The sequence below is a fragment of the Canis aureus genome, chromosome 28 (genome assembly GCF_053574225.1).
Source record: "Canis aureus isolate CA01 chromosome 28, VMU_Caureus_v.1.0, whole genome shotgun sequence".
Classification (NCBI taxonomy): domain Eukaryota; kingdom Metazoa; phylum Chordata; class Mammalia; order Carnivora; family Canidae; genus Canis; species Canis aureus.
This window is the reverse complement of record NC_135638.1, coordinates 41,864,636-41,891,880: the sequence shown is the minus strand read 5'-3', so window position 1 is coordinate 41,891,880 and position 27,245 is coordinate 41,864,636. Positions and strand designations below refer to the sequence as shown.

Sequence of the window (27,245 nt, the reverse complement as noted above, 5' to 3'; positions counted from 1 at the left end):
CATTTATTGAAGAGACTGTCTTTCTTCCAATGGATAGTCTTTGCTCCTTTATCGAATATTAGTTGCCCATAAAGTTCAGGGTCCATTTCTGGATTCTCTATTCTGTTCCACTGACCTATGTGTCTGTTTTTGTGCCAGTACCACACTGTCTTGATGACCACAGCTTTGTAGTACAACCTGAAATCTGACATTGTGATGCCCCCAGATATGGTTTTCTTTTTTAAAATTCCCCTGGCTATTCGGGGTCTTTTCTGATTCCACACAAATCTTAAAATAATTTGTTCTAACTCTCTGAAGAAAGTCCATGGTATTTTGATAGGGATTGCATTAAACGTGTATATTGCCCTGGGTAACATTGACATTTTCACTATATTAATTCTGCCAATCCATGAGCATGGAATATTTTTCCATCTCTTTGTGTCTTCCTCAGTTTCTTTCAGAAGTGTTCTATAGTTTTGAGGGTATAGATCCTTTACATCTTTGGTTAGGTTTATTCCTAGGTATCTTATGCTTTTGGGTGCAATTGTAAATGGGATTGACTCCTTAATTTCTCTTTCTTCAGTCTCATTGTTAGTGTATAGAAATACCACTGACTTCTGGGCATTGATTTTGTATCCTGCCACGCTACCGAATTGCTGTAGGAGTTCTAGCAATCTTGGGGTGGAGACTTTTGGGTTTTCTATGTAGAGTATCATGTCATCGGCGAAGAGGGAGAGTTTGACTTCTTCTTTGCCAATTTGAATGCCTTTAATGTCTTTTTGTTGTCTGATTGCTGAGGCTAGGACTTCCAGTACTATGTTGAACAGCAGTGGTGAGAGTGGACATCCCTGTCTTGTTCCTGATCTTAGGGGAAAGGCTCCCAGGGCTTCCCCATTGAGAATGATATTTGCTGTGGGCTTTTCATAGATGGCTTTTAAGATGTCGAGGGATGTTCCCTCTATCCCTACACTCTGAAGAGTTTTGATCAGGAATGGATGCTGTATTTTGTCAAATGCTTTCTCTGCATCCAATGAGAGGATCATATGGTTCTTGGTTTTTCTCTTGCTGATATGATGAATCACATTGATTGTTTTACGCATGTTGAACCAGCCTTGTGTCCCAGGGATAAATCCTACTTGGTCATGGTGAATAATTTTCTTAATATACTGTTGGATCCTATTGGCCAGTATCTTGTTGAGAATTTTTGCATCCATGTTCATCAGGGATATTGGTCTGTAATTCTCCTTTTTGGTGGAGTCTTTGTCTGGTTTTGGAATTAAGGTGATGCTGGCCTCATAGAACAAATTTGGAAGTACTCCATCTCTTTCTATCTTTCCAAACAGCTTTAGGAGAATAGGTATGGTTTCTTCTTTAAACGTTTGATAAAATTCCCCTGGGAAGCCATCTGGCCCTGGACTCTTGTGTCTTGGGAGGTTTTTGATGACTGCTTCAATTTCCTCCCTGGTTATTGGCCTGTTCAGGTTTTCTATTTCTTCCTGTTCCAGTTTTGGTAGTTTGTGGCTTTCCAGGAATGCATCCATTTCTTCGAGATTGCCTAATTTATTGGCGTATAGCTGTTCATAATATGTTTTTAAAATTGTTTGTATTTCCTTGGTGTTGGTAGTGATCTCTCCTTTCTCATTCATGATTTTATTGAGTCTTCTCTCTCTTCTTTTTAATAAGGCTGGCTAATGGTTTATCTATCTTATTAATTCTTTCAAAGAACCAACTCCTGGTTCTGTTGATCTGTTCCACAGTTCTTCTGGTCTCGATTTCGTTGAGTTCTGCTCGAATCTTTATTAACTCCCTTCTTCTCTTGGGTGTAGGATCTATTTGCTGTTTTTTCTCTAGCTCCTTTATGTGTAAGGTTAGCTTTTGTATTTGAGTTCTTTCCAGTTTTTGAATGGATGCTTGTATTGCGATGTATTTCCCCCTTAGGACTGCTTTTGCTGCATCCCAAAGATTTTGAACGGTTGTATCTTCATTCTCATTAGTTTCCATGAATCTTTTTAATTCTTCCTTAATTTCCTGGTTGACCCTTTTATCTTTTAGCAGGATGGTCCTTAACCTCCACGTGTTTGAGGTCCTTCCAAACTTCTTGTTGTGATTTAGTTCTAATTTCAAGGCATTATGGTCTGAGAATATGCAGGGGACAATCCCAATCTTTTGGTATTGGTTCAGACCCGATTTGTGACCCAATATGTGGTCTATTCTGGAGAAAGTTCCATGTGCGCTTGAGAAGAATGTGTATTCAGTTGAGTTTGGATGTAAAGTTCTGTAGATATCTGTGAAATCCATCTGGTCCAGTGTATCATTTAAAGCTCTCGTTTCTTTGGAGATGTTGTGCTTAGAAGACCTATCGAGTATAGAAAGAGCTAGATTGAAGTCACCAAGTATAAGTGTATTATTATCTAAGTATTTCTTCACTTTGGTTAATAATTGATTTATATATTTGGCAGCTCCCACATTCGGGGCATATATGTTGAGGATTGTTAAGTCCTCTTGTTGAATAGATCCTTTAAGTATGAGATAGTGTCCCTCTTCATCTCTCACTACAGTCTTTGGGGTAAATTTTAGTTTATCTGATATAAGGATGGCTACCCCTGCTTTCTTTTGAGGACCATTCGAATGGTAAATGGTTCTCCAACCTTTTATTTTCAGGCTGTAGGTGTCCTTCTGTCTAAAATGAGTCTCTTGTAGACAGCAAATAGATGGGTCCTGCTTTTTTATCCAGTCTGAAACCCTGCACCTTTTGATGGGGTCATTAAGCCCGTTCACGTTCAGAGTTACTATTGAAAGGTATGAGTTTAGTGTCATCATGATATCTATTCAGTCCTTGTTTTTGTGGAATGTTCCACTGAACTTCTTCTTAAAGGGGAATTTTAAGAGTCCCCCTTAAAATTTCTTGCAGAGCTGGTTTGGAGGTCACATATTCTTTTAGTTGCTGCCTGTCTTGGAAGCTCTTTATCTCTCCTTCCATTTTGAATGAGAGCCTTGCTGGATAAAGTATTCTTGGTTGCATGTTCTTCTCATTTAGGACCCTTAATATATCCTGCCAGCCCTTTCTGGCCTGCCAGGTCTCTGTGGAGAGGTCTGCTGTTACCCTAATACTCCTCCCCATAAAAGTCAGGGATTTCTTGTCTCTTGCTGCTTTAAGGATCTTCTCCTTATCTTTGGAATTTGCAAGCTTCACTATTAAATGTCGAGGTGTTGAACGGTTTTTATTGATTTTAGGGGGGGATCTCTCTATTTCCTGGATCTGAATGCCTGTTTCCCTTCCCAGATTAGGAAAGTTTTCAGCTAGAATTTGTTCAAATACATATTCTGGCCCTCTGTCCCTTTCGGCGCCCTTGGGAACCCCAATTAAACGTAGGTTTTTCTTTCTCAGGCTGTCGTTTATTTCCCTTAATCTATCTTCATGGTCTTTTAATTGTTTGTCTTTTTTCCTCAGTTTCCCTCTTTGCTATCAACTTGTCTTCTATGTCACTCACTCGTTCTTCCACCTCGTTAACCCTCGTCATTAGGACTTCTAGTTTGGATTGCATCTCATTCAATTGATTTTTAATTTCTGCCTGATTAGCTCTAAATTCTGCAGTCATGAAGTCTCTTGAGTCCTTTATACTTTTTTCTAGAGCTACCAGTAGCTGTATAATAGTGCTTCTGAATTGGCTTTCTGATATTGAATTGTAATCCAGATTTTGTAACTCTGTGGGAGAGAGGACTGTTTCTGATTCTTTCTTTTGAGGTGAGGTTTTCCTTCTAGTCATTTTGCTCAGTGCAGAGTGGCCAAAAGCAAGTTGTATTGGGAAAAAGAGAAAAAGAGAGGAGAGAAAGAAGGAAAGAAAAGAGAAAGAGAAAAAAAGGGAAGAAAAAAAAACGAAAAAAAAAAAAAGAGAAAGAAAAAGAAAGGAGAAAAAAAAAGGGGTGGGGGAAGGAAACAAATCAAAAAGCAAAACAAAACAAAACAAAACAAAACAAAACAAAAGAACCACGGGGGAGTATCTTCTGATTCTGTGTACTTTAAGTCCCTTGGCTTCTCCTGGAAGTTGTCTAGCTGGTGTTCTGGGGGAGGGGCCTGTTGTGCTGATTTTCAGGTGTTAGCAGTTGGGGGAGCTGCTGTGCCCCTGCCTGGTGCAGGGCTCAGTGGGGGGTTGTTTACCCCGTGAGGCTGCAGGAGGAACAGCCCCAGTGGCGGGGCAGCTCTGGAAACCTGGATTCAGCTCCGGCAGGAACTCCGTCGGCAGGGCCTGGAGGCTCCGGGGCGGGGCCGCTGATCTGCTCAGCTGGGGCAGGAGCGTCCTCGCTGTCCTGGGCCCTCCCGGCCTCTGCCTGTCCCGGGGGAGGCGGGATCCTGGGCTGTGTCCCGGCGCCCTGTGCTCCGGGGCCTGCGCTGTTGGATTCGCGCTCTCGGGCCGCGCAACTCCCTCCGCGGAGCTGCCGCCCGAGCCCCTCCGAGCTGCTCCTGGAACCGCGCAGGCCCCTCCGCACGGAGCCTCTTCCTCTGCCCGAGCCCCGCCGAGCTGCTCCCGGGGCCGCGCAGCCCCCTCCGCGGAGCCGCCGCCCGAGCCCTTCCGAGCTGCTCCAGGTCCCGCCGGGTCCCGCCGTGCGCGCTGCAGCCCTTAGGGAGCTCGGCGCACTCTCCTGGGCGCGCAGTTGCTCTGTTACTGTCCCAGGGAACCCGAGGGCATCCTCGCCCTTCTGGGTCCTGCTCCAACTCCCTGCGAGCCCCTTTCCGCCCGGGAAGGTTGGTGCAGCTCCTGCTCCTCCGGGACGGGGCTCTCCTGTCCTGGGGACACTCGCCCCGGCCTCAGCCCGGCTCCTCGCGGGGCCCCTCCCCCTTGGAGGCCTTTGTTCCTTTCTTTCTTTTTCCCCCCCCCCGTCTTCCTACCTTGATAGATGCGCGAACTCTTCTCACTGTAGCACTCCAGCTGTTCTCTCTTTAAATCTCAGGCCGAATTGATAGATTTTCAGGATATTTTGAAGGTTTTCTGGGTAATTTGGTGGAGACAGGTGATTTGGAGACCCTACTCTTCCGCCATCTTGCTCCTCCCCCCGCTTTTTGGTGTTATACCTAAAAATGGCAGATGTTCTTGCCAAATTCAGGTCATGAAGATCTACCCCTGTAGTTTTACTTCTTACATTTAAATCTTTGATCCATTCTGCATTAATTTTTGTGTATGGTGTGAGACAGGGATCCACCTTTGTTCGTTTTCCAGAGCCATATTTTGGAAAAACTATTTGTACCTTGACCAACTGATCACAGATTAGAATACTATTACTTAATTTTAAAGTCCAACTTGTTTCCCTCTTGTGAAACATTTCTATAAATTTGTTTGCTTTAGACCTCAACAAGAAAAATTTTTGAAGCTAACCTGAAGGTTAACCCAATTTGGATTCTTGTCTAATAAGCACATACTACATTCTCTACACCTGTGTGCTCTGCCTACCAAGATCACAGTTTGTCCTAAAAAGTACAAAAGCAAATTTAGAATCTAAGTCTCTTCTGATATACAAAAATATTATTGCAATTCCCTAAAAATGCTGCTGCTGGGGGTACCTGGTTGGCTCAGTTAAATGTTGGCCTTTGGTTCATGTCATGATCTCAGGGTCCTGGGACTGGGCCCCACATCAGGCTTCCTGCTCAGTGGGGAGTCTGTTTCTCTCTCTCCCTCTGCCACCCTCCTGGTTCATGCTTGCTCTCATTCTTGCTCTCTCTCAAATAAAATCTTAAAAAAAAAAAAAAAAAAAGTTCCAATTGTTCCTCACACTGATACAGGTTATTCCAGGCAACGACCTGAAGCTTGAAGACTATGCTAAGAAGGCAGAGGCCAAGTACACACCCTTCAGAGATATGTACCCTGCCCAGCTTTGGAGAAACCAATTTTCTTAAGCCATGTTTTTTTTTTTTTTTTTTAAAGATTTTATTTATGTATTCATGACACACACACACACACACACACACACACACACACACACAGAGAGAGGCAGAGACAGAAGTAGGCTCCATGAAAGGGGAATCCTCTTGCGCTGTTGGTGGGAATGTGAACTGGTGCAGCCACTCTGGAAAACTGTGTGGAGGTTCCTCAAACAGTTAAAAATAGATCTGCCCTACGACCCAGAAATTGCTCTGCTGGGGATTTACCCCAAAGATACAGATGCAATGAAACGCCGGGACACCTGCACCCCGATGTTTATAGCAGCAATGTCCACAATAGCCGAACTGTGGAAGGAGACTCGGTGTCCATCGAAAGATGAATGGATAAAGAAGATGTGGTTTATGTATACAATGGAATATTACTCAGCCATTAGAAATGACAAATACCCACCATTTGCTTCGACATGAATGGAACTGGAGGGCATTATGCTGAATGAAATGAGTCAATCGGAGAAGGACAAACATTATATGGTCTCATTCATTTGGGGAATATAAAAAATAGTGAAAAGGAATAAAGGGGAAAGGATAAAAAATTAGTGGGAAATATCAGAAAGGGAGACAGAACATGAGAGACTCCTAACTCTGGGAAACGAACAAGGAGTAGTGGAAAGGGAGGTGGGCAGGGGGTGGTGGTGACTGGGTAACAGGCTCTGAGGGGGGCACTTGATGGGATGAGCACTGGGTGTTATGCTATATGTTGGCAAACTGAACTCCAATTAAAAAAAAAAAGAAAAAAAGAAGTAGGCTCCATGCAGGAAGCCTGACGTGGGACTTGACCCCAGGTCTCCAGGATCAGGCCCTGGGCCGAAGGCAGTGCTAAACCACTGAGCCACCCAGGCTGCCCCAAGCCATGCTTTTTTCATCTGTAAAATGAAGATAATAATGCTAATATCACAGGCTAAATGAAAACTACTCAGCACATTATACATTAGTAATTCTTCAGTAAATAGTAGTATGTTGGCGTTTTGTTTTTTTCTTCACAAATAATCATCTTACCAAGTAATAACTGCTGGATTGGCACCTGCTAACTTTCTCTTAGCGTAATGTATTTTTTGCCGGGGATACCAATTTTTTTCAGTTACGTTTATTTCTTGAATCCATGATCCTCCTTTTTTTAACATTTTCTGTTCAAAATTCTAAAAGAAAAGAACATGATGTTCTCTGCTTATTTTAAGTTTATATGATTACATCCAAACAGATTGAACAAGTAATGATTTTAAAATAAACATCTATAACTGGGGAGAACTTTATAGCTTTTTATACACATTCTAGTAGTACTATACATAACAGTGACAATGACAGTAGGTACCATACACTATAAGGATGCCCTCACTAAGCTTCATTCTTTTGGGCTGTATTATGAAGAAACTCAATACTTAAGAAAGCACTATGCAACAAATCAAGAAACCTCACATGGAACATATTTTAAACTAAAAGTTGTCTCGGGGACGCCTGGGTAGCTCAGTGGTTAAGCGTCTGCCTTCCGGCCCAGGGCATGATCCTGGAGTCCCAGGATCGAGTCCCACATCAGGCTCCCTGCTTGGAGCCTGCTTCTCCCTCTGTGTCTCTGTCTCTCTCTCTCTCTGTGTCTCTCATAATAAATAAGTAAAATCTTAAAAAAAAAAAAAAAAAAAAGAAAAGAAAAAACACAATTTGTATATCTTAAAAAAAAAAAATGTTGTCTCAGAAACCAGATACACCATCACCCATGGGTCTATATATATTAACTCCTCATTAGAAATATACTCAAACGAAAGAACAGTTTTTTTCCAAATGAAGATTATGTCTTTTATCTGGTTTTCAGGCCAACTGACCCCAAATGTTAATTTTAAGAAATACTTTACAAAACAACATTAATATATTAATAAACACAATCTGATGTATTTCTATCACGTAAGAGATCCCAGATCAGTCCCTGGTATACTGTAATAAAAATGCAAAGTGCATATAAACAAGCCTACTTTCCAGTCGAAGGAAGGTTCCTTTACAAACACGTCCATGGTGTTAGTAAGCAGGTCAGAGTGTGAGCGGAAGGCTCTCAGTGCATGCACCATGATACTATACACAACACCTGCTTCTTTCATTGGTAACATCAGATTGATAAATTGGCGAGTCAGACGAAAAGGCATCAACTCAGGGACAGGCAGAAACTAGAGAAAAAAATAGTTATGAGAAGGAGAACATACGAACTAGAAATCTCAAAAGAAAAGGCACAAAACATCCTCCCACAGTTATTCACAGTGAAAATATGAACTCTTCTTTTCTTGAAATTAGTTACACAGATGTGAATCCACTGTGCCCAAGAGTAATCAACACAATCATCTTTGTAATGCACAAACCTATGTGTGTAGGATCACACAGCCTGCAGAGATTTACAAGTATAATTGAAAACTTCAGAGTTTAGGGGCACATGGGTGGCTCAGTGGTTGAGCATTTGCCTTTGGCTCAGCTTGTGATCCCCAGGGTCCTGGGACGGAGTCCCGCATTGGCCTCCCCATGGGGAGCCTGCTTCTCCCTCTCTGCCTATGTCTCTGCGTCACTCATGAATAAATAAAATCTTAAAAAAAAAAAAACAAAAAAAAACCTTCAGTGTTTAACGTCAGAGATTTATATCACATCTTGTAGAAGACATTTTGATTAGGGCTTCATAAAATTTCCTTATAGTTTTCCCTCTTTATAGAAATACATTCTATTCTTGGCTTTGATTATATAATTCATCATCACACCTTCTGCAACCCGTTTGAACAACGCCAAAACAAAGTTGAGATTCTCCCTTCTCCCTTATTCTGTAAGAATGTCAAATTTAAGGACTATGACAAACCAAGCTAATTGATGTGTCATTTCTTCTTTAAAACCTATCCATTTCCAGAAGGTCCTATGACTATGGTTCTAAACCAGCCAAGAACAATGAGAACAAGGTGCATATACCTGAGTAGCTGATCCAAATGCATGTCCAAAGTCGATTCCGATCAATCCGCCTGTCTCCATGCTTACCATGAAATTGTTCAGATGTCTGTCTCCGATACCCAGAATCCAGTGGCTAATGCACATAAGAGCATGAGAACTGGCAAAGTGGGAGCGAAGTGCCAGGAAGGCTGCAGGGCCTGTGCTCATCTTCAGAAAGGCCCGCCTGGGGGAGGGAGACATGATCTCTGTAGTCTCTGTTATGCCACCAGCTGGCTTATAAAATCAGGAGGATACTTACTTTAAGAGATCAGCTGGCACTCTACTTTCTCTCCTTCTAAAAGATGTGACTGTTTCAGTACGACTAGCTGCCCTATGATTTAATAGGAAATGACTAATTAGAACAAATTTCTGGGACTTGAACTTTAAAATTTATACTGAGGCTCAAATATCAAATAACTAGGTTTTGATGATCTGAGGCAAACTTTCTAAGAAACAAGAGTAACATGAAACTTTGAGAAGAATTAACTAGCTAGTAAAAAGGAAAATCAAAACAAAACTTACTTAAACATTGACATGTAAGCGCCAACATCATATTTTCCAGACATCTTTGCCAGCCAATCTCTATATTCACATGGTGGTGCTTTGGGATCACTAATAAGTAGGAAAAAGAGAATCAGCACTAGGAAGATATTTAGCATTATAATGATTTCAGTGGCAAAGATCACCAAGAATTCATTGAAAAATAGTGAAGAGCCAGGGAAATAAATATGACTTTTAATCATATTTAATATTAACAGTGAACCCATGTTACTCTGGATCTAGAATCTCAATATATCATAATTCACTGTTCGTTACTCCTAAAGAAATCAAAGCCATTTTCTATGCCAAAATTCAGGCACAAAATGATCAGATACAATAAATTTCCCACTCCATACAGAGAACAAGATAAATTAAACATAAGTGTTTATGATTCAGGCATATGGTTCTAAAAATCTGGTAGTGGAAAAGAACCTTAACAGGATGACAGTACAACACGCAACTTACTCAAAGTAGGCAAGAAATGATAAGCCATATTACTACTACAAACTAAAAGGTGACAAGTTATGCGTTGAAGATGGATTAAGTCTGTTTTTTGAATTGTCACACTCTTTCTTCACCATGTCCAGCATGTAGATACATACAAAATCCATATGAAATACAACAAGGCTCTGGGAAATGAACAAGGGATAGTGGAAGGGGAGATGGGCGGGTAGTTGGGGTGACTGGGTGATGGGCACTGAGGGGTCACTTGTGGGATGAGCACTGGGTGTTATGCTAAATGTTGGCAAATTGAATTCCAATAAAAAAAAATTTTAAAAATACAGTAAGGAATTATCTTAAATGACAATGGCTTTGAATTGAACTTAGAAAGCTATTTTTAGTAATGGTTCATAGGCAAAAGCCATAGTGAGCTGTTGGAAATGTGTTTTGTATGTCTGGCCACTTTGGGGTTTGTCAAAAGATTTAACAAATTTTCCTAAAAAGAAATCTAAAGATAGAACTATTTCATCTGTTAGTAGTTCAATTACTTAAAGTGAATCTTTTCTGAGTTGCTAAGTTAATTTCACAATACAACCCTCCATTTCAATCTAAATTCTCTCCAAGTTTCAATTGGAATGAAAATCTTTAGGTTAGAAAACTGCAACATGCAAATTAAGAAAAAAATAGGAATGATTTGGGATGACTGGGTGGCTCAGTGGTTGAGCGCCTGCCTTCAGCCCAGGGCGTGATCCTGGAGTCCCGGGATCGAGTCCTGCTTTGGGGTCCCTGCATGGAGCCTGCTTCTCTCCCTGCCTATGTCTCTGCCTCTCTTTCTGTGTCTCTCATGAATAAATATTAAATCTTTTAAAAAAAATCTTTAAAAAAAAAGCAATGATTTTATTAATGGAGGGCTGGAAGTGCCTTGTTATAAAAAGGTAGTGAGAAGTAATTTATACACTTCTGTATTTGAAAGGCACTTTGAACTCCACCAACACCTATGTTTACCCTATGTATTTTACATTACTATTCCATCTTAGACACGGAGGTATAGGAACAAAGGAAAGGGCACGTCAGTTTTGCAAGATTCCCACTAAAAGTCAGAATAAGTTAGCATGAGTAAGATCTGGACTTCCTGACTCCAGGAAGTACTGTCCATCACTTTCCCTGTCCTCTAAGGAACACAGAACTGCAGGCAAAGGACTCAAATGATTGAAATTAAAAGTTCGTACACACAGCCTTATTTAGCAGAAGCAAGACTTTGGTAAGAATATTCTTAATTTTACAGAAATCATTTTTGACTGATGAGAATTTTGCTCCTATTTAAATGCTTTCAGGACAGAACAGAGTACATATAAAGAAACAGGCCTTAAAGCTAATTACAGTCATTTCCTCTTCCTTCATCCAAACTTCTCAATTCCTTCTTCAAAATGTCTTTCAATGTTGTCCTTACTTTTCTTTACAGAAAAAAACCAAAATGCTTTCTGATTAAAAATCTATGTTCGTTGTTGAAAACTTGGAAAATATAATAAAAGGGTAAAGAAAAATAAAAAGCACCAATATCATGACCTAGAATTAATTACTAATAATCCTAGGTAGCCCACTTACATGCTGGGCAGCCTATGACAAGTTATATAAACTCTCTGGGCCTCAACTTCCTCATCTGTACAGAGCTGTTAATAATAATTTGCAGGTTTTTGTAAGAAAGAAATGACTTCACACACATTAATAACTGAGAATACTACCTAGCATGCAGAAAATGTTTAATTAAATGTTAGTTGCTAATCTTTTTATTTCCTTAAGATATTCATTACTGTTGTTGCAAAGCTAATACCATTTTTTTTTCATTGTGGTAGAATCTATGCAGCTACTGTTTGGAACCCTCTATTCCATTTAGTTTATTCATCTAGCCAGAGGTGGAGAAAACTGACCAGGGTGTGGCTCAGAGCCCCAAATTAAAAGGGACCCAGAAATGTCACTGGAAACATGAGGTAGAGGAACTTAATCTAAAACAACATTACTCAGGGAGATTATGCTTGGGGAGCAACAGGCTTGCAATATGTCTGGGCAGAGTTGAAGGAGGAGTATGTAGGCTCCACATCACCTTGTATAAGCTGCTTTCTCCTCTCGTGACATGTTACTCAAAAGGAAGTCCTTCAAGGTAAGAGTATTTTCAATCCATTCAATTAGTCCTAATCTGAAAAGGAGAATAAATAGTTTATGAACACAAACCTAAACCTCTTTTTCCTCATCAGAAAAAAGTTCTGTAGAATCAAAGCAGATTTCCTCAAGTCAGTTCTTCATTTACTTTCTCCATATTAAGTTTGAAAATCAAAGGCAAGCGCCTACAAGTGCTTGTTAGTTCTGTTTATAGCCCTGTCTTTATGAAAGCTAAAATACTAAATCCCATCTCTGTAACCTTAAACAAGGATTTGGCCCAGTCCTAAAATTTACACTCAAAAAAACCTATTCTAGAATGACTATGTGCACTGGTCCCACCTGGAGGTCATGGGTATAACATGGTAAGTCTTCAGCTGCATGTTTCTCTGGCTACAGGCGGTGTCCTGAGAAAGGAGGACATTCATGACCTCAAAGAGTTGTTCGATCCTCTGGTCCTGCCGCAGATCTTCACCCCCCTTGACAAGGAAAGGGTACTCCTTCTCATCATGGCCTCGGATGATAATGCGCTTCGGCTTTCTGATAGAAGCCATTACTTTTATCTTTAAAAATTAAGAAAATATTTTAGGTGCAGTCTAAGAAACTGATAGAAAAACTGATAGTATCATTATCAAAAGAGAAAAAGTAAGGCTGGTTGGTACAGATTCCTCAAAGAGACAGTGAAGTGACAGAAAACTAATACAGAACCTAGTGCCAGGGAAATATTTGTTACCTGTTTATGTCCTACTGCTGTGCCTCTAGAAACTTCATATTCCTTGTTACAAATAATTGCTTATAAAATGTAGATATAAATAATTCCTTATAAATGAGCAACTTATAACATGTTAACTTCCTAAAGTTAACTCTACCTATGTTTTAAAATAGACACACACACACAGTTTACTCTTTGAGTTTGTTACATTAAAACACTGAAGCATGTACACAGAGTTTACTCTTTGAATTTGTTACATTAAAGCACTGAAGCATTGTATTAAGAGCTTCAGTAACTAATAGGATCAGAAAACTCTGTGCATTTAAGATCAAGATGGAAAGCTCCTTTCTCTAGTAAAGACAAATATGTCATTCTCATACCTGAAAAACTAAACACCACATTCATAATCTTTACAGGAATTATTTTTGACTGATGAGAGATTTGCTATGTAAATACTTTCAGGACAGAATAGAGTACAATGAAGACAAATAGGCCCTGAAGCTATTTATGACTATTTCCTCTTCCTTCATCCAATAGTTACTCACCAAAACTTGTCATATACTGGCAATAGTCACAGACATTGGCACCTACCCGCTCATCAAACCCAGCGATTCGTGCATGGTATTCTGGTAGTGGCTTTCCTTTGCCATCATACTGACCTAAGACAAACCACAGAAGCCTTACTTAAATATAGCTTGTTACAGAACCCTGTATTTTAACATATACCTGTTTATATAATAATAATATATAATAATAATAATAATATTTATGATAATAATAATAAAATTGTGATAAAATTTTTTACTTTAAGTTTTATTTTAAAAACATTTGACTTCCTTAAAAAAGATTTATTTATTGGGGCGCCTGGGTGGCTCAGTGGTTGAGCATCTGCCTTTGGCTCAGGGCATGATCCTGGATTCTTGGGATCAAGTCCCACATCAGGCTCCCCCACAGTGCCTGCTTCTCCCTCTGCCTATGTCTCTGTCTCTGTGTGTATGTATCTCTAATGAATAAATAAATAAAATCTTTCAAAAAATATTTATTTATTCTAAAGAGAGAGATGGAGAAAAAGCACATGAAAGGGGGAGGGAGGGGCAGAGAGAGAATCTCAAGCAAATTCCCTAAGTGCGGCGCTTGATACAGGACTTGATCTCACAGTCTTGAGATCATGACCTGACCTGAAAGTAAAAGTTGGATGCTTAACCAACTGAGCTACTCAAGTGCCCCCCACAAAATTTGAGTTTTTTTTAAATAATGCTATTATTTCTCAATCTAATGGAAAATAGCTTCCTATTATAGAGTAGAAAAATTCCAAACAGAAAAAATAATGCAATAAGCTAGAAAACTCTATTATATCAAGGAGAATCAAGCTGCATAAGAGGAGGCCTACATATTCAGCTTTCTTTCATGCGATGCAGAGCAGTTAATAATCACAAAGTGTTTTTCCAATTTTTTCTTATATCCACTATATGAGAATATGAATAACCATAATAAAATATTTCTTTGGCAAATTCTAGGATGAAGAACGTGGAATGTATAAAGACTCTTTGAAAAATCTTGCTGTGTTCACATCAGACCAGCCTGCTGTGCCTCTATCCTCATAGTCACAATTCTGTCCTGAAGGTAGATCATTTATCTTTGTCATTTTATTTTTTTATATTTTATTTTATTTTTTTGTTTTTTTTGTTTTATCTTTGTCATTTTAAATGGGACCAATATGCACATCCAAGGAAGGGATTTGCATTTGTACCTATATTACATTTCTGAAGAATGTAGTAGAAGCAAAGCATGGTATGTTCAGAGAAATTACCAGTTACATTATTAAATGCAAGTCTGAATACTTGTATAAGCAGGAAAATAAGAAAACTATAAGTAGACATTTAGTAAAGTGTACTAATTCACAGTAATTATAGATTGTCATAATGACAAAAAGTATAGTGAAATTTTAAGTTCTTAAAAAATAACTGCCAAGAACCCAATATTCCTGTTTTTAGAACTCAAAAGTCCTTGCTACACCACTATTCTCCTTAAAGTCCAGTTTTGTCACCCCAAGAATAAACTCACCAGGAATCTCCAACTCATTTCTCAAGAATTCTACTTTGAAGTCACTCATCCAGGGTGAGCATTCTTTCAGATTCCCAGGTGGCTTTGAGTCTGTGCACATTTTATAAAATAGTGAGTCGGTAATACTGCCGAAGTCACGGAGTTTCATTCCAGGTAGCTTAGAACCTCCCTTCCCAAAGTGTTTATCAAATTCTTTTCCAAAAACCTGAAATTAATAATAATTTACATTAAACATTAATGTTTAGCTTGAACTTCAGGAAAGGTTCTAGATTTATACTTTTGTTTTCCTTGAATGTTTCAATACTCTAAACATATGAAGGCTGCCTTTTGTTTGTGTTCCTCGGAAACGACAGAAAGGATACAGTTAGTAATAATTATAATCATTAAATTGTAATCTTAAAATTATAAAGCTTAAAAACCTTTAACCTCTTGGAGTACATTGTCTAGTTACTGATCTGTATCATTATGACAGCAGGAGTAATTGGGAACAAGGTACTAAATAAAGGGAGTAATTTAATAAAATGAAAAGTCTGTGATTCTTCATCAGAGCTGAAGAGCTTCTGATAAACGTCTTTCAAGTCATTATTTTGAATCACAAACTAGTATAAACCTTAATTTATATTTTTAAATTATTTTTTAATTTAAATTTTAGTAAACATACAGTGCAATATTAGTTTCTGGATAGAATTCAATGACTCATTACTTACATACAACACCCAGTGCTCATCACAACAAGTGCCCTCTTTAATACCCATCACCCATCTAGCCCATTTCCCACCGACCTCTCTCCATAAACTCTGTTTGTTCTCTATTCGTTAAGAGTCTCTTATGGCTTGTTTCTCTCTTTTTTTCTTTTCCCCCTTACCATATGTTCACTTGTTTTCTTTTTAAATTACACGAGATCAAATGGTATTTGTCTTTCTCTGACTTATTTCACTGAGCATAATACACGCTAGCTCCATCCATGACACTGAAAATGGCACGATTTCATTTTTGATGATTGAGTAATATCCCATTGTGTGTGTGTGTATGTGTGTATGTGTATACCACATCTTCTTTATCCATTCATCAGTCAATGGACACTTCGGCTCTCTCCATATTCTAGCTATTGTTGATAATGCTGCTATAAACATTGGGGTGCATGTCCCCCTTCAAATCCTTTAAGATGGAAAATTACAAATATTTCTTTGTATTAATCTCTACCCAAATATTCATTTAAATTATAATCCTGATATCAAAATAAAAAAAAAAACTCAAGAGAATCACTAACAGTGACTTAGTAGTAAGTCACTAAGATTTACTCAGTATCTTTAGTTAGAAATTTTTACCACATTTAAAACTCACCCCAAAACATAAACCTGGTATAAATGAAAATTATGCCCTATTTTAAGATAATCCATTACAAGAAAATTGACATACATAAAGTGAATTTATTCCTTAATCTTTTTTTTTTAAGATTTTATTTATTTATTCGTGAGAGGTAGAGGCACAGATACAGGGAGAAGCAGGCTCCCTGCAGGGCGCCTGATGCAGGACTTGATCCCAGGATCCCAGGATCACGACCTGAGCCAAAGCCAGATGCTCAACCATTGAGCCACCCAGGTACCCCATTATTTTTAAATCTATAAGTGGATTGAAAGTATAGAAATAATCTCCAATTCTAGAATACATGAAAATATTAGGTATTTCCCAAACATACTCAGCACCAACAATATATGTGAATGGCATAATGCCCTCTGAAGTGAAATCTGAGACAATTCTGTTTTGGTAGATTATTATTTTAATTAATTAATTAACACAAATTATGTGTTGATTTGGTATAAAGCAGTAAGTTGTAGATTGATTTTTCAGGGTATTAGAATTAACCTCTAAACAAATATGATGGCTGGTAGGAATGATGGAAGTATGTTTCTGCCACTACCATACTCTCCCTCAGGGTTGGATGCAGCTGTGCTGAGCAGCACCTGGGAAGAACAGTGGTCTACCCTAACAGATTTCCAGGCTGCAGCCCTATGGTACCCAGCATGCAGGGAAATGAAGTGGCCACAAATTCAAAGGGATAACATGCAGTCTTAACTGGGGACTGCACAGTATTATTCTGCATGAAGGGATGAAGGGCTGCTGTGGATATTCTCACACCGGTTAAGGAGAGAGACAGGCAGCAAACTAGGATGAAATTCCCTGCCCTCTCTCTGGGGTGGGGGTCAGAGCATCCTGAGAGCAGGGCAGATGGGGGAAGGCAGCAGAACAGTACTGCTGAAATGAAGCCTTCTCACAGGTGATGAACTGGTTCCACTATGCTAGGGCACCTGGTGTCAGTTGCCATTCTGCCATTCTCTCCATTTGATACAGGGCAAGTCTCCTGTTTTTCAGATCCAACGCCTTTGTTTAGAATAAGGTATGGCAGGGATGTCTAGGTGGCTCAGTGGTTGAGCGTCTGCCTTTGGCTCAGGTCGTGATCCTGGGGTCCTGGGATTGAGTCCCGCATTGGGCTCCCCATGGGGAGCCTGCTTCTCCCTCAGCCTATGTCTCTGCCTCTCTCTCTGGGTCACTCATGAATAAATAAAATCTTTAAAAAAAAAAAATAGAATACAGTATGGCAAATTACAACCTGCAAGTCAAGGTTCACTGCCTGTTTTTATAAATAAAATTTTAGGGATCCCTGGGTCGCTCAGTGGGTTAGCGCCTGCCTTCGGCCCAGGGCGTGATCCTGGAGTCCTGGGATCGAGTCCCACATTAGGCTCCCTGCATGGAGCCTGCTTCTCCCTCTGCCTGGGTCTCTGCCTCTCTCTCTCTCTCTCTCTCTCTCTCTGTTTCTCATGAATAAATAAATAAAATCTTTTTTTAAAAAAAAAAATAAAATTTTATTGGAATCCTCCCAACCATGCCTATTCATTTACATACTGTCTAGGGCTGCTTTTGCACTAGGATGGCAGATTTGAGTATTCATAACATGAGACTGGTATGGCCTAAACACCAAAAATCTGGACCTTTACAAAAAATGCATGTAGACCACTGGTCTTAAAACAAACACAAATACTTTTCCAAATCTAATATTCTCCAATTTTATACATTTTGTTAATGCTAATACATTGATTTTAAGTACTCTTACATTATGTATACTTCCTGTACTGAGGCTCTTGTATATTCAGTACTAGGAGACAGATTTGATATGATGTAGAGCCTAATATTATGTCATAACATGATGTACAGAAAGTTATGGTTTTATCTTCACTTTTAGGATATACTGCTGGTCACATTTAGGCAACAGATAGTCCCATGTGTTCCCACATTCATACCACTAACTAAAACTACCCTAAGTGGGAATGTACCTAAAGTACCCACCAAAATCTATCTCTAATTATCAAAACTATACCAATTATTCATCTAATTCAAGATGCCAGTTTCACATCAGGCAGTATTCTAGGAGGCGGAGAGAAAATATGAATAAGACAAAAATCCCTGTTCACAAGTCTAATTATAATTAATTCAGGAGGTATAAATTAAAGGAAGAGCTAAAGATAAATATGGCTTCCCACTCCTGAGGATTTCCCCAGAAGAATCTATACACAGATATTCATGGCAGCAGCATTCATAACAGCTAAGACATGGAAACACTCCAAATGTACACCCACTGACAAAAGGATAAACAAAATGTGACATGTCCTTATGGTGGAATAATACACAGCCATAAAAAGGAATGAAACACTGATACACGCTATAGCATTGATGAACTCTGTAAACATGCTGAGTGAAAGAAGTCAGTCACACATTGTAAGATTTCATTTATACAAAATGTCCAGAAGAGGTAAATCTACACAAACAGAAGTACTTTAGTGGTTGCCCAGGGTGGCAGGAGGGAGGGATAGAGAGTAACTGCTAACAGGTATGGGCTTTCTTTTGGTGATGATGAAAGTGTTCTAGAGGTGCCTGGGTGGCTCAGCCAGTTAAACAGCTGACTTCACCTCAGGTTATGATCTCAGGATCCTGGGATCGAGCCCTGTGTTGGGATCATAAGATCCTTTAATTTGTGCTCAGTGGGGATTCTGCTTATTCCTCTCCCTCTACCTCTCCCCCTCCTCCCATTAGTGTTCTCTCTATCAAATAAACAAATAAATAAAATCTTTAAAAGGGGGCACCTGGGTGGCTCAGTGGTTGAGCATCTGCCTACCACTCAAGTCATGATCCTAGGGTCCTGGGATCGAGTCCTACATGAGGGACTCTGCTCAGCATGGAGTCTGCTTCTCCCTCTCTCTCTTCCCCTCCCACTGCCCTTCTCCTTCTCCACTCGTCTCACATGCTAATAAATAAAAATCTTTAAAAAAATGTTAAAGTAAATGTTCAAAACTGATGTAATATTTATAGAATAAAAACTATAGCATTGTTCACTTTAAATAGATAGATGATAAGGTGTGTGAATTATATCTTAATAAAGCAGTTATATATATAAAAAAAAAAACAACAGAAGGGACAAAGATCTTCCTTTGCACTAGAAACTTGAAAACTGGCAATATGAACACCAGGACTTCTACTTATGCTCTTCAGTTTCTTAGAGTTTAATAAACAAAAGTAATTTGACCAAAATCAGTGTGATTAATGCTAACAGAAATATACTTAAGTTGTGTTACACAACACAGAACAACCTCCTTCTTGTTGGGGAAGGAGGTCTAGGGAAGAAAGGATGCATAAGCCAAGCCAAATCTAAAGGTGAGTTCTCCAGATGGAGAAGAGGAGAAAGTAAACCCATTTAAAGGGAGCAACAAGCACAAGGCATGCTGGTGTGAAATCTGGACATTTCAAGGTTCATTTTTAATCTCTCTGGCTCCAAGGGACTTTCCTGATCCCCTACAGACCGGGGGTATTTTCTTCCTTTCCACTCTAGGGCAACTTTAGAAACAGATTTCATGTATCATACTTGTTCTCAAGCCACAGTTCTTTATATAATGTATTTGTCAGACAATCCCTCTGAATTTAGAAACTGGGTCTGTCTTCTCTTTGTATGTCCTCCAGCATCCAGGAGTATGCCTTGGACAGAGGGAAGGGCTCAAAATAATCATCAACTTGTATAAAATACAAATATTTTCTTGATCCAACATTCAAAACACTTTGAGATTTAAAAATATTAACTACAGTATTAAGGAGGACAGTTGTGATGAGCAATGGGTGTTGTAGTTAAGGGATGAACCACTGAATTCTACTTCAGAAACCAATATTGCATTGTATGTTCACGAATTTTAAATTTAAAAAAATTAAATATATTAAACTACATATAACCTTCAAATCTAAAAATCTGAGCATGAAGAAAAGTTTACAAATTCAACAGACATTTTAAAACCAGGATTATTAACAAGCCAGAAAATATAACTACTGATTGTTACAATGATTCCATTATTATATAGGCAGGCTGCCACCTATCCCTACCTGAATAAACCTCCTTCTGAAAGCCCCAAGCCCTGGAGCCCTTAGATCTCCCAAGGCTGCATACATTCTTTCATACATCTTTTCAATGTTTTTTTTATTAACAGGGTTTTTTGCCAGTTCGGCTTTCATATCATCAGTCCAATCCTGTGCAAAAAAAAAAAAAAAAAAAAAGAGAGAAAGAGGGAAAAACCAAGTTGACTGCAAGTAAGTTCAATCCAAATTTTATGTTTTATGAGTTAGAAGCTATTACATTACCTTAAAGAGCATTTCAGGATTAGAGAGCTGTTCTAGGGCACTAATAAAATCTTGAATCACTCCTCCTAGATCCAACTTAGTTTTAATCCTATAAAACAATTACCAAGGTTAGGTAATCAAATATCTTCCAAAGATCAAGGCCTAAAGTTTATTTAAATACAATTATTTATAGTCACATATAAAACTATATATTACCAACTAAGAGTCTAGTCATGACAGAAAAAGCTCTTAACACAGAATGCCTAAAACACCACGCATTTACCAAATATTCTTACAAAAGTAATAGACCATTGCTAGTTATGTCAACAATCTCCACTTATAAATCAAGTGGAAAAATGAAAAGGACAACAGTTCAGGCAGTCTACTGAACCCTTACTAAGAGAGGCTTCTTGGATATTTTGAATTAAAGAATAAGTTCAGAAACTGCCTTCAAAAAGCATCTCATCTAGTCTGCCTCAATCAACAGATTACTAATTATCAACCACTACTATTAGAAGGACAGATTGTTTCATAAATAACATTCTAAGAAGAAATGTATTTTAAGGAAAGAAAGAAATTCAGGGGCACATGGCTGGCTCAGTCAGTACAGCATACAACTCTTGATTTGTAAATCTGAGCCCCACACTGGTCATAGAGTTTACTTCAAAAAGAAAAAAAAAAAATAAAGAAATTCAGTAACAAATAACACACCTGCAATAGATACATCCAACAAATAGATGTCGAAGATTTTCTACTTTTCAATGACAGCTCTAATTGATTTGAAGACAAACTCAAGCTTCCATATGTTTACTTTTTAAAATTCTTTTTAAAGTAAGGTCTGTGCCCAATAGGGGGCTTGAACTCAGGACCCCAAGATCAAGAGTCACATGCTACAACTGAGCCCTCATGTGTTTGCTTTTACTATACACTTTATAACATATAGTATTTGATCAACCCACCTTGCGACAAACTCCTTGTTTTTATGACCAGTAGAAGTATCTTTGAAGGAATAACTTTCACTACTTATTATAAATGGGTAGACAATTGCCTGTGGATAGTTATCAGCAATCTCTTCCACAGTGCACTGGACAGCAACAGCTTCCTCTTGGTCCAATAAGGCCACCATGTGGCTGATCCAGCCAATGAACTGCCAGCAAGGAATGGAAGAAATCTAAAACATAGAAAGCTGTAACTTAATAATGAATAAAACTTTTAACACTGTTTTATTATGAAAGTATTGTGTCCAATATAAAAAATATGTCTACAATCAGAAGCATAAAAATAAGTCTAAAATAAAATGTCTTCTCGCCCTTAGCCCTCTTAGTTCTTATTTCACTGAAGCACCATTCCATTCTTTTAGATGTTTTGTATGCATGTACACAAATATCCTTTCCTTATAAGAAGGGAATCAGACTAGATACACTGTTGCTGGTTTTTCTTAGATGTATAGATATATTTACCTCATTCCTTTTAATAGCTGTATAGTATTCCATTTATTACTGCTGTATAATGCATTTTTAGGGTATCTTCCAAGTTTTGCTATTACAGATAATGCTACAATGGACATCTCTATATATTTATCTTACTTGTGCTGTATGTGCCCAGAGGATAAATTTCTAGAAGTTAATGTGAACATTAACAGTTATAAAGAAATATTATATTGCTAGATTTCCCTCCAAAAAGATTTTTCAAATTTTCATTTTTAAAAGCTAAATGGAAACTCCTATAACTCAAAACAAAAAAATAATCTGATTAAAATTAGGCTGAAGATCTGAATAGACATTTTTTCAAAGAAGACATATAGATAGCTGACAGACACAAAAAGAAAAGGCTGACAGAAAAGGTGTTCAACATCACTCATCAATAGGGAAATGCAAATCAAAACCATAATGAAATATCATCTCACACCTGTCACAATGGCTAGTATCAAAAAAACAAGAAACAACAAGTACTGATGAGGAGAAAAGGCAACACTTGGGTAGTGTTGGTGGGAATGTAAATTGGTGCAGCCAGTGTGGAAAACAGTATGGAGGTTCCTCAAAAAGTTAAAAATAGAAATACCATATAATCCAGTACTTTTACTTGCAGGTATTTACTCAAAGAAAACAAAAACACAATTCGAAAAGATACCTGCACTTCCATTTTATCACAGCATTATTCACAATAGCTAAGATATAAGAGCAACCCAAGTGTCCATTGATAGACGAATGGATAATGAGGATGTGGTTTGTGGAAGAATGAAATCTTGCCATGTGTGATTATGTGGATGGACCTAGTAGGTAGTATGTGAAGTGAAATGAGTCAGACAAAGAATGTCAAATATTGTATGATTTTACTTATATGTGCAATCTAAAAAAAAAATGAACAAACAAAAAACAGAAATGGACTCCTAAATAGAGATCAAACTAGTGGTTGTGAGAGAGGAGGGATGTGGCAGGATAAGCAAAACAGCTGGAAGGGGATTAAGAAGTACAAAGTTCCTGTAATAAAATAAGGAAATGTAAAGTACAGCATAGGGAATATTGCTCAACAATAGTACTGTTCATACAATGACAGATAGTAGCCACATTTGTTGTGATGAGCACTGAGTAATGCACAGAACTTTTGAATCATTATACTGTATGCTTAAAACCTATGATACTGTTATGTCAACCATGCTTCAACTTAAAAAAATGTATTAGTCTGACTACAAAATCCAACACAGGAGACAGTTTTTAAAAATTTATTGTCAATCTGAGAGGTGAAAAATATCTAATTTTAATTTTCATGTTTGTGAGGGTAAATGGCCTACATTTATTTTCCTTACATATTAAATCATGCATGCATTTCCTCTGACCATTTTCTACTGATCTATTTATTTCGTAGAAGGAGACATCAGCTCTTTATCTCTAGTATGTGTTGCAAATATTTTTCTGGCATTTTTTTTTAACTTTGTATATATTTTTGCTTTTTGAATTTTTCCCCCTGCAGGAAGTGTTCTTTTCCTTTATAGCTTCTGGTGTTTGTCTTTTTATTCCAAGGCCATTTTCAAAATTTGCTCATGTATTCCTTTTTCCTCTCATGCTTTTAAAATGTGTTAATTTTAAGATAAAATCTGATGCACTTGGAATTTTGGTATAAGGAATGAACATGGCAAGCTTCCTACCTTTATCTATAAAGTGAGGAAAGGGCAAAGTGTGTGGGGGTAAAAGGCATTGGTTCACAAGGCTCAAATGAAGTGCTCAATAAAGCTTAGCTCCCCATCTCAAGTGACTCCCTGGTGCCATAACATTGACTGAACATTCCATTTATTTCTCACAAATTCAAAATGCTATCTTCATCATACATAAATAAAATATTATTTTGGGGAAATTAAATCATAATTTAATGATTTCTTCACTAATCTTTAAGAAAAACACACACACATGTATACACTACATTTCTGAAATTACTTTTTAGGACCTATTAAAAATAATCCCATCCTTCGAAACCCACAAAAGGGTCAGAGGGTGTGGTAAAGCCCTGCCAGGCACTGAGTCTCCACAGCTCAGAAACCAGTACTATTTAAAAATTTACTACATAAAGCTGAGTGCTATGTTACTCATTTAAACAATTATATTATCAACTTAATTTTGCAGTTAAACATCTATAAAAGTCATTAAGAAGTCTTTCAGATGGCTCAAACGACAGGAAGACAGTAGGCTAATGCAGCCCTGTGGAGGGGAGGTCTGCACAGGACATACAAGTGGTAAGCAGAATATTGTTGGGGAGCACCCACATACCCAAAGGCCTCAGGACCCTGATGAACTTGGTGCTGCCAGGAGGCACTATGGTCACTGGGGATGTGATGCCAGCTGAAATGTACTCTCTTTCCCTGAGATAAATAATAAACTGAGCATAAGGCACCAACAGATGTTCCAGACTACACCTTAGTTGTTATGAGCCACAAATGCGCTGTAGAAAATTCCCACCTTTGTCCTAAACATACCTCCTCGTCTCCCTGTTATCCTTGTTCAGACACAGTTTTCTTATCAACACTCACCGAGGAAAATGGGTAAATGTAAACAGTCTTTTTATACGGCTTCAAATTATGTTTGTTTTTGGGATATAGTAAAATGCAATGCTGGTTAGGAAAAACTGTAACATGTGCATTGCATTTTACTATATACTATGTGCAACATACTAATGTGTTTAGATATAAACAGAAACATGTTTTAAGTTCTGTCAAGTTCTCTTCACTAGAATATAGGCACTAACCTCTTTTGTCATTAGGCTTAGGGTCTCTTCTGGATACAGCTCTATAATCTGCAGTAGTCTGGGAAACTTCAGCCTGGCTTCACTGGAATGCAATTTTAAAGCTTTCAACATGTTGTCCACCACAAGGCCTGGATATGTCTGCAGTTCTACAGACTCAGTAACTACCAAGGATAGGAGAGAAGAAAACAATGGTCAGTACATCCACTTGTATACACATAAACTATAAATGTAACAAATGATACTTCTTTTTTGGGCTTATATTTTGTATTGTCACTGTTCTCTTTTTAACAAGTACTTTAGATCAACAGACACGAGACCCAGTTTGCAGCCGTATGTAAAAGTTTCCATCTTGAGAGTGACTCTTCATTAGATCATGCATTCTACATGCAGCACAGTTTCCTTCTTGGGCTGCGTGGGAACACAGAGCAGCTGCTGATTACTGAATTTATTTCAGGAGTAAAACACAGGCCACATAGCCAATATTACCAAAGAGCTACAAGTAAAATGTAGAAACTATAAACTAAGCATATGGAAAGATATAGCTTGAGGCTATTTATGTGCTGGTCATGTTACTTAAGGATGTCATTGCCTCTTTTTAAAAATTATTTAATTCAATTAGCCAATATATAGTACATCATTAGTTTCCGATGCAGAGTTCAGGAATTCATCAGTGCATATAACACCCAGTGCTCATTATATGTTTTGTTTTTTTTTAAAGATTTTATTTATTCATGAGAGACACACAGAGAGAGGCAGAGACACAGGCAGAGGGAGAAGGAGGCTCCATGCAGGGAGCCCAATGTGGGACTCCATCGCAGGACTCCATGATTACGCCCTGGGCCGAAGGCAGGTGCCAAACCGCTGAGCCATCCAGGGATTCCCTCATATGCTTTTTTTTTTTTTTTTTTTTTAAGATTTTTTATGTTATTTATTCATGAGAGACACAGAGAGAGAAAGAGGTGGAGACACGGGCAGAGGTAGAAGCAGGCTCCATGCAGGGAGCCTGACATGGGACTCAATCCTGGGTCTCCAGGATCACACCTTGGGCTGAAGGTGTCACTAAACCGCTGAGCCACCCAGGCTGCCCTCATACACTCTTCTTAATGCCCGTCACCCAATTACCCCGTTCCTCACCTACTTCCCTTCCAAGAACCCTCAGTTTGTTTCTTATAGTTAAGAGTCTTTCATGGTTTTTCTCCCTCACTGATGACTTACCATTCAGTTTTCCCTCCCTTCCCCTCTGATACTCTATGCTGTTTCTTATATTCCATGTGTGTGTGAAAGCACATAAGTGTCTTTCTCTGATTGACTTACTTCACTCAGCAACATGCCATGGCCTCTTAAAAGGACAAGATTTTTCTCAGAATAACTGTCATTTAAAAACAAACAAGCAGGGGTGCCTGGGTGGTTCAGTCAGATGACTGTCTGACTTTTGATTCCAGGTCAGGTTATGATCCCAGGGTTATGGGATCAAGCCCGAGTTTGGCTCCACACTCAGTACAGAATCTGCTTGACATTCCCTCTCTCCCTCTGCCTCTCCCACTGCTCATGCATGAACACACACTCTCAAAAAAATCTTTAAATGACTGAATAAAAGAATAAAAGAAAAATAAGCAAACAGGAAACCTAAAGTACCTAAAGAAGTCTTAAAACTTTGGCTAGCACAATGTGACAAACTAAATGGTTTTTCCATTTGTAATTCACCTGATGCACTCTCTTCCTCCTTGCGGAGCTGCTGGTCACAAAAATCCGCCAGTGTCATGTAAGCATCTGTCAGGCTGGCTACAGGACCCTGGCCTCTGAGAGAAGGCTGGGCTTCCTCCTCCGCTGTCCGTACAGCCTCAGAAAGGTGATGGAAGGCTCTCTGGTACAGAACTGCGATCACCTAGAATTCACAGAGCTCTCAGTTGTGAACCTGTGAATACAGCTTAATGTTTCTGGAAGAACTCTACTTTCTACTTGTAATGATACAAAAAGAACACTTGTGATTTGTGAGCCATGAGATAACAAAGAATGCTGGTTAAATGGAAAAAAGTGTTTGTCTGCCCTGATTGTGAAATAGTGAATGATTCAGTTATGATCCTCAGGACTTTGAAAAACCAGATGGTCCATTAGTCATGCAGACCTGGCATAAAAGATCAGTGGGGGTCATGCAGCCTGTCAGGAACTGAAGAAGAAATGGAAGTTGGCACTTTATCTTCACTGCCCTGCATAGCCATTGGTAGTAACTCTGAGGGGGAAGAAAGCAAGGCTAACAACTAAAGTGAGGTGCACAGTGAGATGAGAAGAGGCTGCCTACTATGGAAAATATAAAATCACCTGAGAAAAGCGAGGCAAAGCAGACACTACCTAAAAAAGTGGAAAGGGCTGGTTTGCTCCACAAGTTAATGGGATGTCTGAATGGCAACTGGTGGTGAAATCCATTAACAAAATTCTTAGAAGAACTGTCCACATCAATCCAACAAAATTTCTCACTTCAAATACTAAAACAAATTGTATCATTCAAATAAACAGGAAACACATGGAGTATGTCCGTTTTCCACAAAGAAACTTGGCTGTGCATAAATGTCAAATACATTTTCA

General features: G+C 38.6%; 1 protein-coding gene across 7 annotated transcripts in view; it reads right to left on the bottom strand.

Moving 5' to 3' along the window:
* The window catches only part of PRKDC (protein kinase, DNA-activated, catalytic subunit), a 220,035-nt gene that overhangs the window by 2,877 nt on the left and 189,913 nt on the right, over nt 1-27,245 (bottom strand). For 6 of the 7 annotated variants that reach the window (XM_077876997.1, XM_077876998.1, XM_077877000.1 and 3 more), the window contains 14 exons: nt 26,367-26,547; nt 24,663-24,823; nt 21,386-21,597; nt 20,448-20,535; nt 20,193-20,336; nt 14,772-14,976; nt 13,299-13,366; nt 12,338-12,558; nt 11,943-12,035; nt 9,383-9,472; nt 9,120-9,191; nt 8,843-9,044; nt 7,876-8,064; nt 6,911-7,050 (listed from right to left, as the gene is read on the bottom strand). In XM_077876997.1, the coding sequence (XP_077733123.1) occupies nt 6,911-7,050; nt 7,876-8,064; nt 8,843-9,044; nt 9,120-9,191; nt 9,383-9,472; nt 11,943-12,035; nt 12,338-12,558; nt 13,299-13,366; nt 14,772-14,976; nt 20,193-20,336; nt 20,448-20,535; nt 21,386-21,597; nt 24,663-24,823; nt 26,367-26,547 (2,066 nt within the window). Of the gene's footprint in view, nt 1-4,867; nt 4,968-6,910; nt 7,051-7,875; nt 8,065-8,842; nt 9,045-9,119; nt 9,192-9,382; nt 9,473-11,942; nt 12,036-12,337; nt 12,559-13,298; nt 13,367-14,771; nt 14,977-20,192; nt 20,337-20,447; nt 20,536-21,385; nt 21,598-24,662; nt 24,824-26,366; nt 26,548-27,245 lie in introns of all 7 variants that reach the window. The other variant, XR_013367489.1, reaches the window with a different exon arrangement.